Source organism: Dermochelys coriacea, chromosome 11 (assembly GCF_009764565.3).
Source record: "Dermochelys coriacea isolate rDerCor1 chromosome 11, rDerCor1.pri.v4, whole genome shotgun sequence".
In the NCBI taxonomy this organism is placed as follows: Eukaryota; Metazoa; Chordata; order Testudines; family Dermochelyidae; genus Dermochelys; species Dermochelys coriacea.
This window is the reverse complement of record NC_050078.2, coordinates 17,657,086-17,678,629: the sequence shown is the minus strand read 5'-3', so window position 1 is coordinate 17,678,629 and position 21,544 is coordinate 17,657,086. Positions and strand designations below refer to the sequence as shown.

General features: G+C 38.7%; 1 protein-coding gene across 5 annotated transcripts in view; it reads left to right on the top strand.

Moving 5' to 3' along the window:
• The window catches only part of NCKAP5 (NCK associated protein 5), a 644,081-nt gene that overhangs the window by 346,885 nt on the left and 275,652 nt on the right, over positions 1–21,544 (top strand). For all 5 annotated transcript variants that reach the window (XM_043505027.1, XM_043505028.1, XM_043505024.1 and 2 more), the window contains one exon: positions 7,199–7,332. In XM_043505027.1, coding sequence (XP_043360962.1) covers positions 7,199–7,332 — 134 coding nt within the window. The remainder of the gene's footprint in view (positions 1–7,198; positions 7,333–21,544) is intronic.

The following is a 21,544-nucleotide window of genomic DNA, read 5'->3' as shown; positions in this document are numbered from 1 at the left end:
AATAAATTCACTTTAAAATTCTGACTCATAGTTGGGAAATAGTTGTGTTATTTGATCAACTAGTCTCTAAACACATGAAAAAGAGCAACTTCTTTTTGGGTCCAAAACCAGACTGAAATCCATGGAGGAGATTTTGCAAGAAGAAGTGATCAAAGATGAGTCAGAACACTTTCTTCAGAAGCTTGCTGATGACAGGGAAGCTGGAGATGGAATAGACATTAGAAAGCAAGTAGGTGAAGTGAAGATTATTTTTAAAGAGGGGGTGATAGCAGCATTCCTCAGTGCAGGGAAGAGGAACCCCCGATGATGAGGAAAATAGTAAGAAGAGAAGGCAGGAAAGCTACAACTAGAGAAAAATGTGGCAAGAGTTTGTGCAAATAACTTCATTGACAAGATAACCGTGGTTGCCTGGTGTTTAAGAAAAAATATGACTTTTGTTTCTATTATCATTTTTCTTAACTTCCCTTCAAACCTTTTGCACTCACGTATTCCCCTTCATTAAGTTTATACCCACTATGGAACCTGAAACATGCAACTGGCTAAAGCTTTTCTGTTCACACCCAATCACTTTGCTTAATAGTAAACTTTAAAAAGAGAGCTACAAACCCACAGAATTTGTAGGTGATTCAGGAATGCTGACTCTATTTTCATCACAAACAAACCTCTTTATCTTGTCCTAGCCTTTCTGTGGGCTGGGTTTGCTTCTTCTGTCTCACCATTTGTTGTCTTTTTGGTTAGAATGAAAATATTGTCCTTATTTTTGTAAGTGAGATTAGTATTGCTGTATACTGCACATAAGTGATTTATATCCTGCAGACTCCTTAGCTGTGGGAGTTTCATATTCATACTCTTATTTTTGTCTCCAGAGTCCTTTGCATCTCTAATTTTGGATAAACTACACACATGTGCGCATGAACACACACACGTGCACGCACCCCCCGCCCCAATAAAATAACACTAAGATTGCAAAGTCAAGCACTCATAATTTAGGAAATGCTGGAATTAAGGTTGGTAGTGCAACCTTAGTTCAGCCCGCTTGCATATATGCATTTATAAAGTCTTGTCCAACATCCTATAGGATCTGTGGTAAAGTCAGGAAAAGAACTCGGCAGTTTTGGATCCCAGTCCAGTGCTTTGCATACAAACGAATATCCTTTCTGTGCTTGTATTCCTCTGCCTCATTCACGGTCCATCATGTGCACTGAAGTAAGTATGTGTCTTGCACAACTAATAGTTTGTAATCATGTAATTAAAAACTATATCATAATGTATACTCACAATGGAGCTAAATTAAGTTTGCTCTGGAAATCTTCAGTATGATAGTTCCTAACTTTGTGCATTTTCATTGCAACCTTATTGTTCTTTTAATGTAATTTTTAAGGTACTTTCAGAGTTTAAAAAAAATTAAAAAAAAAAAAAAAGCATGCTGACAAAACAGAAATTCTGTCATGCCGAGCCATACTGATCCTCTGGTATTGGTCATCAGCAGGATATGAACCTTTAGTTCCATAATACATACTTCTACTACATAAGTTAAAGGAGTAACCTGTAGCAGTAATAGACTGTTATCCTGTATGAGTCCCAGCCACTTGTGGGGGACATGACACGCATGTTGCCAGTGGCTTACAGAACTCTTCATTGGACAGTAGAGGAATGCTTGCAATCAGGAATCTTGGGCTCTATTCTTTGCTGTGGAAGGGGGAGTGTGATTTGGTGATTAGTGGAAGCATGGCCACATATATGGACCTGACACAATCATTCTGTAAAACAGTGTGGCTGAGTAGCTGAAACCTGGGTTATATTCTTTGGTTTGCCTGAAGTGACCTTGTAGAATCTATCAATTATCAAATCTGTAAAATGGAGGGAATGATACTTACTTGTCTCCTACCTAATGAAGAAGTATGTGGTTTTGCTCAATAATAAGAGCTTTAAAGTGCACAGAATTATTGATGCTGATCAGGAGGGAGGGGCTCAGACCACCAGGAAAGCTGGATTTCCAGACAGAAAACCTTGCACAAACATGGAAGACCAGAATTGAATCTATATTCAGAGCTTAATGTGGGGAATAAAGATGAGAAGATGAAGGTAAAGCTTTTTTACTGTCTCATTGGGGAGAGGGAAGTTGGGAAAAGGATGAGAGGTAGTCAACAAAACACTGGAACAGCTGTTGAGTGTTTTGGTGAGTACTGTGACCCCAGATGGAATGAGACAGTAGGGAGATACTGGATTTTTTTTAACCCACTTCCAAGATGTAGAAGTAGGAATGTACTAACTTTACAGACCTGGGAATTCTGACATCCACATGCAACTTTGGAGACATTAAAGATTCCTTAATTAGAGACAGGAGCCTTTGTGGGAAATGTGATTCCAGCTTACAAGAGAGATTGTTGAGAGTAACAGATCTGACGGCAAAGGACTCCAAATAGCAAGGACAGCTAAATCATCCAAGCAAAGGATCAAAACAATAACAGCCACTTGTTGAAAATAAGTTTAGAGGCTAAAGGAACCCAGGAACCAGGAATCAGACCGATCATGAATGCAGATGACATGATTCAGTGTAAATACTGTGGAAAGCAACACTGATGCAAAGCCAGCAGCCCATTCATGTGCTCAGATAGAAAAGGAGCTGCTGGCTGTTGTCTTTGGAATGGAACAATTCTATCAGTTCACCCTTGGGCACAAGGTAGATGTGCAGGCAGACCGCCAGCCTCTAGAAAGCAGCATGAACCACTCCTGAATACACCGAAGTGACACCAATGCATATTACTGGATCAGTGCTATGAGGTGAGGATAAGGTACTGCCCAGGAAAGTCATGACTGGTGGAAAATACAGTGATCAGGGCTACCTTCCGAAGCACAACACAGATGGATCTGTGGAGTAGGTTGATAAACTATCGTCATATCTCTGAGGGGAGGCTCCAGGCAATGCAAAAACAGCAACACCCAGGCTGGGATGCTACAGGCAGAAAAACATTCATACTGAAGAGCTGGGCAGATCTCAAGGAGGAGATCCCACAGGAGATGGCCCTATGTTACCAGATCAGAGATGAGCTGTGTGCACAAGATGGGGATTTTGTTTAAAAGGAACTGAGCAGTAATCCGACCAGATTTAAGAATTGACATCCTGAGATAGATACACACTTCACACCTGGGGATAGAAGTGTGCATGATATGAACCAGAGAGTGTACCTGTTTTGTAGCCCCCCCTTTCCTTCCTGGGTTACTCAGGAGCAGGCAACACTCACCTGTGTGCCTGGGCACCTGATGTTCAGTGGCCCCTCTAGTAAAGGGTGTCTACATGTAGGGTAGGCATAAATGCCCAGTTGAGAGTGACATGGAACAGGGCGAGGGGAGAAAAGAGTGCAGGGATCAGCCACAGAAGGAGACTCTACAGCATCATGAAATCTGAGCCTGATCCTGGAAAAAGGCTGGATTACAGATCCATTCACTGTTACTAGCAGGAATTACATGGTTACAGTAAGTTACTACTCCATTTTCTGGGAGAAGGACTGTATGGAGGACACTCAGGCAAGAACTGTGATCTGGAAATTGATGGGGCATTTTGTAAGATATGGTATACCCAACATGCTATATTCAGACAATGAGCCACAGTACTCTGCATCAGAATTAGAATAATTCAGCATCAAATTGGAATTTTAACACAAGATATCTTCCTCTGGGTAACCAAAAAGCAATGGGAAGGCAGAGTCAGTAGTAAAGTTAGCCAAGAGACTGAACAGACTGACTTAACAGACAGAAATTGCTGACAATGTTGGACCATCGCGATGCACCCTTCTAGGCACTAGGTATAAGCCTAGCACGGGGACTGATGGGTATGGGACCAGAGAACCAAGACTCTGCTTCGCATGAGGGGTAGTCTGTTGCAGCAGACTGTGGGGACATACAAAGGAATAATGGACAAGACACAGATGCAGTTAAGAGAATGCCAAGATAAGCTTACAACTTGCTCCTACAGTGGAGTCAAGACCCGTGTCCATTGTACAGAAGTGATCAGGTCTGATTCCAACCTTCAAATAGCCACACAAAGTAATTGCAAAAGCAGCTGTGCAAATTGCAGTGGGTCACAGGTCACGTGATGTGGCTATGTACTCAGGACAGCAGTGGAGACAAAACCGAAGACCGCTGCAGAGTAGCAGCAGACGGCTGATACACCCAGACAAACAGGGCCAAGGTCAAGACCAGGAAGACTCAGAGAGGGCCTCAGCTGTCCTGTTGTAGAAGTCAGAAGAAACAAGGTATATGGACAACACAGGGACAACAGGATGCCACCCATCAGAATGAAGGCAGCAATGGAATGGAAGCAAGTCCCACACCAACAGTGATAACACAAACGAAGTGGGAGACTTGTTAGAGGAATAGAACACCAGGACTATGGTTGGTGGCAAAGGCCATGTCTCTGTGGTGAGCTATATACTAGTCACCTCTGGCCCCACCAAGTGAGCAAATGCTTGCACGTGATACACAATAAAATTGTTAAAAGAAAAGATGCTGCTTGCAACTTGGAGGGAGGAGCACAGATTTCAGGGGGGAAGAGTTTGGAGGAGGTAGTCAGATAGTCAGTAGATGTGCACATGGCTAGAATTCTAGCTGCAGTTGCAGCATTTCTGTAAATAGTTTTCCTAATAAAGAACCAGTTTAATTTTAGAAACATGGAATCCTTTTATGTTACAATATTACCCTGCATGCAATACATGAAATGCACCCCAATCTGCTGGAGTTAACTCCCTTAACTTTGCCTGAACCATGTGCTTGCTTGGGTTGAATGTGCTTGCCTTGTACGGGCATGACAGTTCAGCTCTTCACTGAATAATTTCTCCTTTTCTCTGGATGAGCCCCCACTGGGTATTTGGGTTGTAAGCATGCAGATTAAGCAGCCAGACATTTCTCTTTCATTTCATTTTCACAGCTGCCTTCTGGCTCCTGGAATTGCCTCTCTTAAGCCCCCCATATGGCAAGGGAGCTACATCTATAATTCAGACTATCGTCAAAAGCATTCAGCATTGGCCAAGCTCTTCTCTTATTGGAATCATTGGACATTTCCCCATTGACTTCAGCCTGAACAGTTAGGCAAATACTGAGCACTTTTGAAAATCCCACTCAGTATTTTTAAGCATGAATTACTCCTCCATGTTCTCCTATATTCAGGATTCTTGTAGTGTGAGGTGCTGAGCACCTTCTACCGGATGTTGGGCACTCTCAACTCCCAATGAAGTCAGATGAGAGTATGGTACCATTCAGCATCTTGGAGAATTGGGGTCTGTGGCAGAACATTAATTGGATAATTTAATTAGAACAATAATTTATTTTCCAATAATTTATTTCCTATTTTGAAAATTTCCATCTTTGAGATACTAGGTATAGCTAGCTAGACAGAAGCTCTGTATTCTCTGCACAATTCCCCATATTTTCCCACAAGTATATACATATTTCATTTAATTCCTTGCCAGCCTTCCTTTGTGGCATCTGCTTATTTATCACTGTCTTTAAGATCCCTTATCCACTTGGTAATGCTCATATTTTTGGTCCCTTGGTTACTGCTATTATAAATTATTATCCAGTAAGATTTATAGCTGTGAGACTTGTATAAATAATCTCCTCTGTTTAATGACTTAACAGTAAGAAACCTTTGTTATTTTGTAATGAAACCATATGTATAATTTCTTGATACATTTTTTGCAGGTATGTCAAAAAAATTAGGTCAGTAGCAGACCTACATCAAAATCTTTGACAGGCCCCAAATTGCACCACATCATGTTTACAGTGATTTTCAAAGTATATAAATGGTGTACGTAATGTAATTTTATGATGGTTTAGCCTTTTCATAGTCAACTAATGCCTGAGCTCTTTCTCTGTCTAGTAGAACATTGATCAATTGATCAGTTTCTTATTGACCTGTTTGATGCTGTCTCATTTAGATGCTTGTAGTATAATCAAATACAATTAGAATTTAATTTCTGTGTTTGTAGGATCTCATGGATAGCGTATGTATTTTATGGTTCAAACAGTGGATTTTGAAGCTGCTTTTTTTTTTTTTTGCAAGTCATGTGTAACCTTTTGTTTGAAACAGGCTTTTGAATTCACTAATTTTTGGAGCTGAGGTTAAGAGGCTAATAAGAATTAGCATGTCATAATTACTGGTTTCAGAGTGGCAGCCGTGTTAGTCTGTATTCTCAAAAAGAAAAGGAGTACTTGTGGTACCTTAGAGACTAACAAATGTATTTGAGCATAAGCTTTCATGAGCTACAGCTCACTTCAATGCATCCGATGAAGTGAGCTGTAGCTCATGAAAGCTTATGCTCAAATAAATTTGTTAGTCTCTAAGGTGCCACAAGTACTCCTTTTCATGTCATAATTGACATGTACAATAGGTACAGTATGCTGGAGGTGCTCTGTTTTTAGTCTGTGTTTCCAAAACTCTTTACCTAAATATATCTTTATAGGGGAGGGTGTTCTTATTAAATTTCTGAAACCTCTCTCTCTTTCTTTTTGGCTGGGTACCTAGATTTTTAAAGCTAGATTCTTACTATTGTATTTTATAAAAATAAAATAAACTTTTCTGCACTGATGTAAAGGGGAGGTCTTCAAATGGAGAGGGGGAGAGAGACTTTTAATTTTAAAGGCCTGTTTTGTTGATTTCAATGAGTCTATGAGCCAAAATAGAGCAGCTGAGATAGGGATACTTTACAGCAGTCTTATACAGATTTGTGACCCTACCAAATCCTAAAATCTGCTGTCTCTATAGTAATTTGCATTAACAAACTGAACACTGAACATGTGGAAAAATTAGATTATTTTTTTCTTTTATCCTTTTGTGTGTGTATGTGCATTCAGTGTAGGATATTGGATGTGGAATGTGGAACAGTGGAAAAGTAAAAGTTCTTATTGCTTGAGAAGTTTAACACACAAATAGAAACTTAGAAACCATATTATAGGGAATATCCCTTTACTAGAAGGGAACTGGACTAGATAACTTACTGTGTTAGGTCTTTTCCATCTCTAATTTATATTATTCTAATTGTCGTATTGGTTTGATTAAATATCAGAATCAAACACACTTGACTTTTTTCTTATGGCATTTCATAAGTTTTGCTATCTTTATCTTCAAAAGGAAGCACCTTTATTTTTTAAATGTGGACACATACAACTAATATATAACCACTGGTGATATATTTTTCAGCGTGAGAAGCTGATACATGAGTTGGAGGAAGAAAGACATTTGAGACTTGAGAGTGAAAAAAGATTACGGGAGGTGACATTGGAGTCGGAGCGGAGCAGAGCTCAAATGCGTGGATTGCAGGAGCAGTTTTCAAGGTATGTTGTGTTTGTAAACTTTATTCACAATATAGAAAGAACACTTTGATACAAAAGTGCCAGAAACCCTCTGACAGCATGGTCAGCATGAAAGGAGGAAAACTTCTCATATAAATAATTGGGAAAACCCATTATGCTTCTGGATAAATGATTTATACAGCCTATAGAATTTAAGAGGATTATACTTTGTTGTAGAATTCCATAGGATGGTGTAAACAAAATCTGTGGAAATGCAATTACTATCTGTTATATTTCCCTACTATTTTTCTGGAAGATCACAGGGCTTCACATTTCTCAAGAAATGCATGCTGTGGCCAAATCAAGGTTATATTTTCTTTATTCTTCGATATGATGATGAAACACCATACCTTCATCACCAATTGAAAATAATTCTTTTTTAATAATTTAATAAAATGTGCTAATTATTTATGATCCATTGTCAAATATATAATATCCTAAAGGGTGCATGCTTTAGGACTGTTTCTGCATTGACTTTAATGGAATATGGTGCTTGGGTAGGAGTCCACCCATATGGATGTCATTACAGGATTGGGTCCTTAAATTATTTCCATAGTCAAACACATAATTGAAATGGCTGAGACATGGAATAGAGTGCTGTGTGGTTTTTATAATGCACAATGATGTCTTTTACTGCAATTCTGAGTGGCTTCTGTTCACATGGAGAAGAGCAAGCAGAATCAGAACTGAAAACGGAGTTTCACATTGTATGGCGTCCAATGAGACTGTGTCTGAGTATTAACTATTTCTCTCGCAAAGTTCCATTTTGTTCTTACAATGAAAGTGAGCTGTCTTTTGTACAGCACCTAGCAGAATGGAGTCCTGGTTCATGACTGAGGCAATACAAATAAATAATACAATTATAGATGGCCAATATTTTGGAAATGCTCGGAAAATAAATTTCTGTTTTTGTCAAAAGTTGATGACAACTTTTCATTAAAGATATTGAAAACACGTCACACCTTTTTTGAGGTTCCAGCGTGATCTCTTTAGATGAGTCCCATTGAATGATTCACAATAATTTAAATCCATCCACTGAACGTAGTTGGTTGGGATTTTTTTTTCCTGTTACATTTTAATCTTAGTTTCTGGAAAAAGTGCTTAAACTCCTGATTATAAAACAATAGTTTTGTTGAATTTAATCTTCCTGAATTATTTAAACTGATGCAGTACTGCTAGCTTGTATTGTGTCTTTTTGCTATAAATTTGTAACTGGATGTTGTGACTGAAATTTTCCAGTGTTTCATGCACAGATCTCTTTACCATTCCTGTAAAAACATTTGACTAAATCTCCAATAGCTCAACAAAATGACTACATTTGCTGTTAATGAAAATCCATGTTTGTATGGCAAATTAATCCATTTCTTTCCTTCCCATTTCTTTTCACAATGTCCTCTTCATCACAGTGTAGCTGTCTTAAAACTGATTTAGTTAAACTGGTGCAAACCTTTGTGTGGACACATTTATATTGATTTAAACGTGGTTAAATTTGCTTTGCACCTATTCATTTTCCAATGCAAGCTAAACCAATATAAACCTGTATTAAACTGTTTTAAGTTTCAGAGTAGCAGCCGTGTTAGTCTGTATTCGCAAAAAGAAAAGGAGTATTTGTGGCACCTTAGAGACTTAGAAACTGTTTTAAGAGCATCAACACATAGTCTTGTACCAGTTTAACTAAAACACACCTTTTGTTAAACTAGTATAAATTTGGGTGAAATCCCTTGCCCCGTTTTAGTCAACAGCAAAACTCCCACTGATTTCAGTGGCCAGGATTTTATCACTTGTATGTAGACCAGGTCTTTGGAAGACAGCACTACATTGTTTTAAACTCCATTTCTGTTTGGAATGTCACCTTTGTAACTATGAGGGCTAAAAACTTCCCTCTTTTTTAATGAAAGTTTTCATGCCGCAGAAGATTATGGTGCTCACAGGTTATGGTACTCACATCATATAGATTTATCTCTGGACAAGTGAATTTTTCCAGCCCCATGTTAACAAATAATAAGACTGATGCTGGTAAAATCCTGTGCCCCAGGGCAGTAGTATAGTGGAGGGGAAACTCAGGTAAATGGAGATTATCTACTTCTCATTTGAGGAATATGAAGTTCAGTTTAGGTTAGTTTACCCATTTCTTTTTTTTTCCTAACTACACCACTGTTCCACAGTGATACTGTGTCAGTTGAAGAATTGAAGGAAAGGGGAAAAAAATTACACTGGACCAAAAAAAAGTGTGTGGTGAGGGGGCGGAAAGTTAAGGGGAAAATGAAAGCACTTTTATCTGTAAATACATGCTAACTGGGAAAGGATTTTCTGCACCCAAATCTTCTGGCTTTCAAAAGAAAACAGAAAATCTGAGAGAAAAGCAGGTAACACATCATAGCTTTGCAAGTCTGCATATCTCTGTCACTGAGTCAGTGTATATATTCATGCCTATGCACTCCATGCAATACAGTAACTTAATCAGAGATTTGGAGCAGGTGCTCAATCTGTCTCCTCCCTCTCATAAAAATATTTTCTCCTCATCTTTAGAAGAATGTAACATGACACTGTATACTGACCTTTTGTAATCGGAGTCAAAAAGCTCTGCTCATATCTTAAATTACGTGAAAACTTTAACCTACCTTATAAGCATTCAATTTTGAGTGCACAGTCCTTTGTGCGAGACTTCAGAAGCAGGCTTTCTTTTGTATTGATTAAGTCCTAACACCTACTCAGTCATCAGTATTTCTGGCTGAGATTCCTGCCCAAATCGAAGTCCTCCTTTTTAACATCTGTAAAAATCTAGACCCTTAAAATGACACAGTGGCTACAGTTTTAATGTAAATGACAGTTACTGTGGAAGAAGGAAAAGATTTTTAACAAAACGTATGTTCTGTACCTGGATTATATAGTGTACTGTGCAGATAGGTGCAGATACTAGATGTAGTATGTGTTTAAAGTATTCAGAGTGCCACAGAAAAACACTTTAGTCTTAAATCCAAAATCTTTACATTGGAGTTGTGTACAGTGATTCTTGTGTTGTTTTAGAAAGCATAACATCTGTACTTCACCTTCAACTCCATTGAAGTCTGTTGCTTGTTCGTAACAATTAAATTCCACGAGACTTTATTGGCATGATTAACCATACAAGTGTTACTAGAGTGCATAAAAGGGACTGAGCCTTCAGGTATCTATCAGTTGGGTAATATCCATCCAGCATATGAGTAAACGTGTTTAGGATTTATTTCCTGTTTCCATTTTTTAGCAATGGACATTCCTGATCCGCTGGCAGATTGCTACATAGTGTGAACCCATCTCTGCTGTCTTTCCTTTCTTCCAGAGTTAGATACAGTTTTTCATTACTCCTTTTTGCTTAAATGACTTTTATGATTGCTTACAATTTGAGATTTCTTTTATGTATTTCTTTGTATTTTGGACATTGGAGTAGAAAGTGCAGTCTCTTCTTGGCTGCTCTGAGCTTGGAGTGTGCTTTATGTCTGATAGTTTCATTAACTTCTTGTAGCAATATGTACAGTGATCCCAAGAAGAACCAAAACAGTAGGTGTGATTTATAGTATCATTCCAGAAGGTACATTAAGTAGTATACAGAATATAAATTGATCGCATTGTCTTCTATACATCATCATATTGTACCAAATGTTGCTTGAGTGCATGCAGTACATAGGAATCCATGCTGGGATTAAATGTTGAAGCAGTAATAGAAGTAGATCTGTCTTAAGCTATTTTGATTACTGTTTAAGTCTACAGAAAACAAATTTAATAAAACACATAATTGTGTAGTGAATCTGTTAAGAGTAATTGAAGCTGCAAGAGTCAGTTCTTTAAAATTACTTTATTTACATTGCACAACATATTTCACCTTAAAATGGCCTTGGTTACAGATGTCTACATCTGTTGCTGCAAAACTGACGCTGACTTTTAAGAACACGTGCTGCTGGAAAAGTAGAAAATGTATCCAGGTTGGGGCTGTAGGAATCTGACAAATTAGATGTCTTATAATTCTCATTGCATTGTTTCAGTATTCCCCTCATGCTAATATTGACCATAGGGTTATATCTGTCATGTCTAACAGGTGGAACATGACCATTACCAATCCAATAACACTTTGCATAAGATGACAGTATGTCTCTCTAGTGGGTACAAACATGTATTCTTTAGCTTGCTCCTGGTGTTTTTGATTCCTCCTGCTGTATTCTATTTGGTGATGTTGGTGATGTGTTGTCAGAAGATCAGACCAGAATTGATAACTGATTGCCTACCACTGGGGAGAAGGGATATTTTGCACTTCTGTCAGAATTTAATCATGTCAAACTGATCTAGAGATTGCAACATGCTTACTCCCCAGAGAAGCTTTATTGCAGTGCACAACAATCCATTATGGCACAGACTGAATGTTGGGTAGAATGGCTTGGAGATTTATAAGCCTTGGGACACCTGTATAGCCTAAAGTGGTGGGGTCATTTTGTCTAATGTCCATTTAACACCAGTCAGACTATTAATCTTATTTCAAAATCATCTTTTGGATGTTAAAATGTAGATACATTCTTCTGCTCATGGTGAAGAGGTTGTAAATTTGCCTCCCCTTCTCCATTTATCATTAATCTGAGGTTAGAATCTCTTGGTCAACAGATTACCAAATAGCTAAAACTGTTTTAAGTATACATCTCTGATGGAGCCATATGAACATAATAACAATAAGGGGAAGGGCTTTTCCTCTGAGCTTAAGCCATCAGATTTCTGAGTTACTGCAATCTCCTCTCCTTCCATATGTTTGAATGGAACCTCCATGGCTTCCTTGCCTCTTTAGGAAGGAGCAGTACTATCATAAAGGAGTACTTGTAAAGGTTTTACCCTTTTCAAAACTAACATGATTAATCTGATCAAGTCAGTCAGTCTTCGAACCTTTTTTAGGATCAGGCACTCTTTGTGTCAGAACCACTTTTAGATTTAAGTTGCAAGCCTGCTAAGATGTTTTCTGTGTACTCAGCAATTTAGAATTCCTTCTCTTCAATTACTGAATGGAAAAATAAGATGTTTAGTAAGTTCAAACATGCATGAAGTAAAATGAGCATAATGAAAAATCAGTAGCTATTTCATGAGCAATGGTCAAAGCCTAAAAGGTGTTTTTCGCACTGCTGTAAATATCTTTCTAGGATATATAAACAGTCCAAAGACTCTGTAGGACTCTGCGTTGTAGCTCCATTACCATTTTAGTTCTCTGGAGTAACAATAGATTTTTCTTTCTTCACCCACTGTGGAAACAAAGGGCACTTCCCCTGTTTAAGGGACTAGCTAGATAATAAATATGACTCCTCCAAAGCTCAGACAATTTCCCCACCTTTGGAGAGGATGTGGCAGTTCTTGTTTTCAGAGGGCCCTAGCCTTTCCAGGCCAAATGGAAACATAGTGAACATACCTAAACCTCCAAATCCACAAAAAGGAAACAGAGGAAGGGAGAGTCCATGGTGATCAAACTGCCCTTTTGGGCCAGGATTGTTGAGAAGGTGGGAGGTGGGAAAAATTGGCATCATTACTTACTTCATTCTTTTCAACTGGGTTACTGGCTTAGTAGGTGGGGGAAACAGTAGATATAATACATCTTGATTTTAGTCAGGCTTTTGACACAGTCTCACATGATTATTCCCATAAGCAAACTAGGCAAATGTGGTCTAGATGAAATTACTATAAGGTGACTGCACAACTGCTTGAAAAACCATATTCAAAGAGTAGTTATTAATGGTTCACTGTGAAAGTGTGAGGACATATCTGGTGGAGTCCCGAAAGGGTCAGTTCTGGGTCTGATACTAGTCAATATTTTCATTTAATGACTTGAATAACAAAAAGGAGAGTACACTTATAAAGTTTGCAGATGACACCAAGCTGGGAAGGGTTGCAAGCACTTTGGAGGAGAGGATTAGAATTCAAAATGACCTTGACAAATTGGAGAATTGGTCTGAATTCAACAAGATGAAATTCAGTAAAGACAAGTGCAAAGTCCTTACGAAGGTAAAATCAAATGCATAACTACAAAATGGGGAATAACTGGCTAGCTGACAGTACTGCTGAAAAAGATCTGGCGATTGTTGTGGATCACAATTTGAATATGAATCAACAGTGTGATGCAGCTGTGAAAAAAGCTAATATCATTCTGGAGTGTATTCACAGGAGTCCCATATGTAAGACATGAGGGGTAATTATTCCACTCTGTTCGGCACTGGTGAGGCCTCAGCTCCAGTATTGTGTCCACTCTTTAGGAAAGGTGTGGATAAAATGGAGACAGTCCAGAGCAGAGCAACAAAAATGAAAAAAGGTTAAAAAAAATTGGGCATGTTTAGTCTTGAAAAAAGAAGACTGATGGGGAACCTAATAACAGTCTGCAAATATATTAAGGGCTGTTATAAGGAGGCTAGTGATCTATTGTTCTCCATATCCACTGAAGGTAGGAAAAGAAGTAACAGTTTAATCTGCAGCAAGGGAGATTTAAGTTAGATATTAGGAAAAACTTTCTATCTATAATGGTAGTTAAACTCTGGATCAGGCTTCCAACAGAGGTTGTGGAATCCCCATCACTGGAGGTTTTTAAAAACAGGTTGGACAAACATCTGTCAGGGATGGTCTAGGTTTACTTCGTGCTGCTGCAGTGCAAGGAGCTGGACTTGATGTCTTCTCGAGGTCTCATCCAGACTTACATTTCTATGACTCTATGATTTGGCTGGTTCAGGTGTAGAGACTTCACCAGATTCATTTGCAGATTATTTCTTCCTAGTGATAGAGCAAAAAAATCAGCTATGTCTGTCAGCAACCTCTCATATAATTGACAATATAACTTTGTTGACACTACTGCAGACCCTAATGGAGACAAAACTGCATGTATTCCTGCCTTTCAGAGAGATTTCAGATGGTGTCTGTTTATGATTTTTCCTTTCTCCTCAAGGGTTGTCTTTTGCACAGATCTTCAGGGACCCATCCTAACACCCTTTGTGTTCAACCTGCATGTGAGGTCCCTGTGGGTGGCAGCTTGTTGTAAGAATGGAGAGAACTTGTATCTTGTATCTGAAGCTGACCTTGAAACACGTATCCATGGTTGAGTTACCTCCAGATTTAATTACTTGGGGCTAACACCATTAGAAGTCACAGACCTGGTGCAGAATGCAACAGCCCGTTTACTTAGAAATGCTGACTGAATGGTGCACATAGTGCTTGTGTGCTAAAGACTGCACTGGCTTCTTCTTTGCTTCCAGCTACAATCTGAAATGTTGATTTTGATCTTCAAAGCCCTAAATGGTTTGAGTCCTAACTACCTGAGAGACATTGGGGGCCAGCTGATGGGCAAAAGCTCATAGCACTTAATTTGGCTATTTGGGTCCTGGGGGCAGTGTTTTCAGTGAACGGTTTCAGAACCTACTTTTCCCATTGGTCTGACAGGAGTCAAGTTTCTGAGCTTCAGGGCACAGTGTGAAGCCCATCTGCTTATTGGGTCTTTGGCCTGAATGGGGGGGGTGGGTGTCTGTTTGCTTAGAGCTGACAGTGGAGAGATGAGATTTGTTTTAGTTTTAGTTTACAGTGGTCAGTTGAACATAGTATTGTTCTTATTTATTTACGTACACGTGCACATGGACAATGTGATTGGCATATTTAAATAACACAACATAAAACGGCCACACTGGTTCGGACCAGTGGTCCATCTAGCCCAGTATCCTGTCTTCCAACAGTGGCCAGTGTCAGATGTGTCAAAGAAAATGAACAGAATAGGAAAATTATTGAGTGATCCATCCCCTATCATCCAGTCCCAGCTTCTAGAAGGCAGAGGTTTAGGAGCACCCAGAGTATGGGGTTGCTTCTCTGACCACCTTGGCTAATAGCCATTAATGGATCTATCCTCCATGAACTTATGTAATTCTTTGTTTCAGTTATACTTTTGACCTTCACAACATCCACTGGCGATGAGTTCCACAGGTTGACTGTGCATTGTGTGAAGAAGTACTTCCTTATATTTGTTTAAAACTTGCTGCCTATTAAATAAATAAAGAAAGAAATAAATAGATAAAAGTCAGGAGGAGGACGTGCAAATATAATTGGGCACCACCACTACTGTGACTTACCTAAATAAATAAAGGTGAAACTGAAATGGCAGATAGTATGTTCATAGATTCATAGATTCATAGATACTAAGGTCAGAAGGGACCACTCTGATCATCTAGTCCGACCTCCTGCACAGCGCAGGCCACAGAATGTCACCCACCACTCCTATGAAAAACCTCACCCATGTCTGAGCTATTGAAGTCCTCAAATCATGGTTCAAAACTTCAAGGAGCAGAGAAGCCTCCCTCCAGTCAACCATGCCCCATGCTACAGAGGAAGGCGAAAAACCTCCAGGGCCTCTCCAATCTGCCCTGGAGGAAAATTCCTTCCCAACCCCAAATATGGCAATCAGCTAAACCCTGAGCATATGGGCAAGATTCACCAGCCAGATACCCAGGAAAGAATTTTCTATAGTAACTCAGATCCCATCCATCTAATATCCCATCTCAGGGGATTTGGCCTATTTACCCTGAATATTTAAAGATCAGTTACTTACCAAAATCCCATTATCCCCATCATACCATCTCCTCCATAAACTTATCGAGTAGAATCTTAAAACCAGATAGATCTTTTGCCCCCACTGCTTCCCTTGGAAGGTTATTCCAAAACTTCACTCCTCTGATGGTTAAAAACCTTCGTCTGATTTCAAGTCTAAACTTCCTGGTGGCCAGTTTATACCCATTTGTTCTTGTGTCCACATTGGTGCTGAGCTGAAATAATTCCTCTCCCTCTCCTGTATTTATCCCTCTGATATATTTATAGAGATCAATCATATCTTCCCTCAACCTTCTTTTAGTTAGGCTAAACAAGCCAAGCTCCTTAAGTCTCCTTTCATAAGACAAGTTTTCCATTCCTCGGATCATCCTAGTAGCCCTTCTCTGTACCTGCTCCAGTTTGAATTCATCCTTTTTAAACATGGGAGACCAGAACTGCACACAGTATTCTAGGTGAGGTCTCACCAGTGCCTTGTATAATGGTACTAAAACCTCCTTATCCCTACTGGAAATGCCTCTCCTGATGCATCCCAAAACCGCATTAGCTTTTTTCACAGCCATATCACATTGGCAGCTCATAGTCATCCTATGATCAACCAATACTCCAAGGTCCTTCTCCTCTTCCGTTACTTCTAATTGATGCGTCCCCAGCTTATAACTAAAATTCTTGTTATTAATCCCTAAATGCATAACCTTACACTTCTCACTATTAAATTTCATCCTATTACTATTACTTCAGTTTACAAGGTCATCCAGATCCTCCTGTATAATATCCCGATCCTTCTCCGAATTGGCAATACCTCCCAGCTTTGTATCATCTGCAAACTTTATTAGCACACTCCCACTTTTTGTGCCAAGGTCAGTAATAAAAAGATTAAATAAGATTGGTCCCAAAACCGATCCCTGAGGAACTCCACTGGTAACCTCCCTCCAACCTGACAGTTCGCCTTTCAGTAGGACCCGTTGCAGTCTCCCCTTTAACCAATTCCTTATCCACCTTCTGATGTTCATATTGATCCCCATCTTCTCCAATTTAACTAATAATTCCCCATGTGGCACGGTATCAAATGCCTTACTGAAATCTAGGTAAATTAGATCCACTGCATTTCCTTTATCTAAAAAATCTGTTACTTTTTCAAAAAAGGAGATTAGGTTGGTTTGGCACGATCTACCTTTTGTAAAACCATGTTGTATTTTGTCCCATTTACCATTGACTTCAATGTCCTTAACTAATTTCTCCTTCAAAATTTTTTCCAGGACCTTGCATACTACAGATGTCAAACTAACTGGCCTGTAGTTACCTGGATCACTTTTTTTTCCTTTCTTAAAAATAGGAACTATATTAGCAATTCTCCAATCATCCGGTACTATTCCTGAGTTTACAGATTCATTAAAAATTCTTGCTAATGGGCTTGCAATTTCAGGTGCCAATTCCTTTAATCTTCTTGGATGAAGATTATCTGGGCCCCCCGATTTAGTCCCATTAAGCTGTTTCAGTTTCGCTTCTACCTCTGATATGGTAATATCTACCTCTATATCCTCCTTCCCATTTGTCATGCTACCATTATCCCCAAGATCCTCTTTAGCCTTATTAAAGACTGAGGCAAAGTATTTGTTTAGATATTGGGCCATGCCTAGATTATCTTTAACCTCCGCTCCACCCTCATGTTAAGGAAGACCAAACAGGTTCTATTTTGTACAGCTCCATGCCCTACTCTTGGAGTCTTATCTGGCAGGACAGAGGAATTTTTTCTTAAGTAACTGTGGTCCAGACTCCTAGAAGGAAGTTCCACAAGGTGGAATTTTGATTTGACAATATTATTTCTCTCAATTCATGTGCTAGTCTGGACCAGGCTTCTAGGCTCTGAGCTATATTCTAATAAGGAAAAAATAGAGAAAGATGGCCTCTTTATATCTGGCTTAAATTTATCAGTTTTTCCATTCCAGATGTGAATGTGGTTTGCATAAATTGTTTCTTTTGTAGTTTAGAAATAATTTCTTTGTATTAGAGAGTACTCATGCCTAAATACCTTAAATGTGGGTTTTCTTTCTCACCAGACTTTCTCACCATGGTCTTTTTTCTGTTATGGTGTAGAGGATTCATCGGCATTGGTGAAAAGAGAAATCGCATATTGTCATTATCAAAATATACCTCACTGTTGTTGCTGCTTAAAGTGACTACAGAATCAGTGTACACTCCAAAACAGTGTCAGAAATTATTCAGTGAACAGAAGTTATAATTGGCTATATTCGTATGACACCTGTTGGTTTATGTAACACTTGTAGAGAACACTGAATTGACTAGCCCCAGGCATTATTAAGGATGAATCGCTTTCCTGAACACCTGTAGTCTGTTGAGGCACTAAAGCTGCAGTAATAGTCAAACCTGTCTCAATATCCTGACATACTAGTAAATAATGCTGTTCTGTTGAATGTCTTATTTGCTGTGAATACTTCTTTTAAGGGGTCCAGGAAATGAGTATTTGTGTCTGCCATGGCAAAATCAGACTAATTTATTTATTCTGATGCTCACAGTTTTACTTTGTGTGTATGTATTGGCTATTTTGTAATTCTATATATGCCTCGACCACATACGTGCATTTCTGGCAGGCTCAATCTATAACATGCCCATCATCTTTGTATCAGAACACTAACCAGCACAGAGCTCTCTCAAGTCTCTTGGCTAACATTACAATGTGGTGGTTCTTTTCCTTTGTTTAATATAATTCAATAACCTTAGAGTTAGTCTATGCTCATTTTGGCTGCGCTTTCTTTGAGCACATACAAAATGGTACTTAAGTTACTTACAGGTTCTGAGTACATCAAAAGTACAGACAAATACCAGCTTAGGTTCCCGTACTGTCCTTTGGGTATATGCCCAGAGCATACTCCTGTTTAGGGGACATAGTATGGGGAAGTTATCTCTTCCAGAAAGGCTCCACAGTGTTTGGCTTCTGTCAGTCAGGAGAGGGTGGGGATGGGAAAGTAGTTATGGCTAGTCTACAATGAATCCTACACGCACATAACAGATCTTGGGAGCAAACTGTTTCAATTTACACTAGACTGTGAGCTACTTACGTTTCTCCTCCATCTGTAGTTTGGTGCATTTCCTTCCCCAAATTGGGTTCCAGATGATGTCAGGGAAACTCCAGACAGCAGGAGTTCTACAGTGCAGGGAGGCAAGCAATAAGAGCTGCTCTCCAGGGGTCAGGTGGCATTGTGGACACAAGTTCTCCATGCACAAGCAGTGGAGAGGGTGGAATTCTTCATCACTGCCACAGAACAGTGAAAAAAACTCCATGAGCTGGAATTTGCAGTCCCTCCACAGCCCTATCTGTGTTATTCCTAGCAAAGGAGACTGGGGCCCTTGTACTGAATGTGACAGTATACACTACTACGACATGTAACAATCAAAATTCAAGGCATTTTGCAATTTATTTTGCACTCTAAAATAGGCACACTGTCAGAGCTAATATCATTTACTTTCCCTAACCACAAATCAACTTTTCTTCACCCTTCTTTGTAAAGTACCTTGAAAATCAGGGACAGAAAAATGCTAACAGAAGAACTAAGTATTATGGATCCCTTGATGTTATTATATCGTATTAGTGTTAGTGCAGGCAAGACTTACAGGACCTGAGCCTTTGCCCCAAATCTAACCAACCCAAAGGCAAATGAGCCAATTAAGGGCCAGAAAATGTGTTGGTTTTTAAAAAAGTTTTAAAATGTGATCACTATTCATTTTTGCCACATTCGGCACAACCTGATTCTACATTGACCAAAAACACCAAAATGCTGTAAGAGAAGGCTGTTCTTGTTGGATTCCCAGGCCAAATAGAAACAGGATGTATTTGAATGACAAACTCCAAAACCTCCTTTCATGAGAATTTACAGCTATTTTTGTAGACATAGGCACTCATCCTGCAAATACTTATGCACATGCTCAACTTTAAGAACAAACTGTCTATTGAATTCAATTTAATCACTCACTTGCTTAAAGTTAAACCATACACAAAAGTGTTTGCGGAATGGGAGACCTAAAAGATTTACATAAAGGTTTAGATTAGAATCTGAGTTTCACTGTATAAAAGTATTATTTTTATTATTGTTAATTATATTCTTGCTATTTTGGATGCTAAACTGAACCTACAGTCCCTTTTAAGGAGAGTCTATCAGAAAGTAGAAAACACTAGAAGGGTAAAAGATTTAAAAGGAGATATCATGTTACAAATTTGAAGAGCTGCAAATAAGCAGTGCACCACTATTGTGTACACGAGAATGGGAGGTGGACAGAAGCAACATACCTGGGCTCAGCACAGAAGATGGATCACAGTTTTATCATTATAATGTAGGAACTGGAAGTGGTGACTAGCTGGAAAAAAAATGGGAGATTGCTAGTTCATATGCCTACGTCTTTGTGTGGCAAACTGGTACAGTTACTCAAAAAGGTAACAGCCAGTTCCCTGGCATCAGATTCATGTGCAACACACTCTAGTTTTATCACTGGGATCTTCTAAAGATGGTAAAAACAACAAACTGACCTTTACACTTCATAAAATGTAAAAGGTTTTTGCATTACAGTCATCAAGTTGTGATGCAGAACAATGTGCTCTCTATTTTACTTTTTAATGCAAAATGTACAGTTTTCCACCAAATTACAGGAAAACTTAGAAATCAGTCACAGTTTAAGAAAAATTAAGAAAAATTCAAGCAAAACTAAGTATAGTCTAGCACTAGGGCTGTGATAAAATATTATTTAAAGCCAGTAACAGAGGAGCTATACTTTCACACATTTGCTGCTCTTCAGGAAAGACTTGACAACATCCTTTTAGATCCTGTATTAGGTATTTGCTAGCTCATGGTTCTGCCTATACTGCTGCTCAAGACACTTGTCTCCAATAAACATCTTTGATCTACTTAATCACTGATGTACATGGATATTTTTGATGCTCATAACAGAATCTTTTAGTGGGTCTGCCAACTGGACTGTAAAATTGTCTGTTTGTGCTTCATATTTGTTATTTTTATTTTGGTAGGCATGGATGAGAAACTATCATTATGGAATAATCAAATAACCAAGAATGGGCCCAAGCCAGTGTAATACTAATCAGAGTAGGCTTTTTAAAAAATGTCATACAAGTCATACAAAATGCAACAGTATTTTAGGGATTCAGCGAACTCCCACTGAAGTCAATGCCAGTCTTTCTATTGACATTAATAGGAGTTGGATCAGGTCCTGAGGGACTAATAAGTACAATATTTGAAACAGAGGTGTGGAAAATATTTCTAAGAAAATGAAAAACTACTGAAAATGTTTTTGTTTTTAATGAACTCAAAAATGTGTCCAATTTTTTGGTAACATACTGAATCTGAAAATGTTGAACAAAATTTTGCCTGTTTCTAAATGAAACAATAGCTCATCTGACCTAAGAGGAAATGAATTTGCTAAAGTTTTAAATGACAAAAATCATCAATTGGTCAAAAAATGTAAAAAAAGACAGAAATTGGAAAGAGCTCAAAGCTATGAAAAATATTTCATGTGAATTTGGCACTGCTCTAGTTTGGAAACAGCTTGGTTGAGATTATTTAAGGATGTTCACAGTTTATCAGATTGTAGT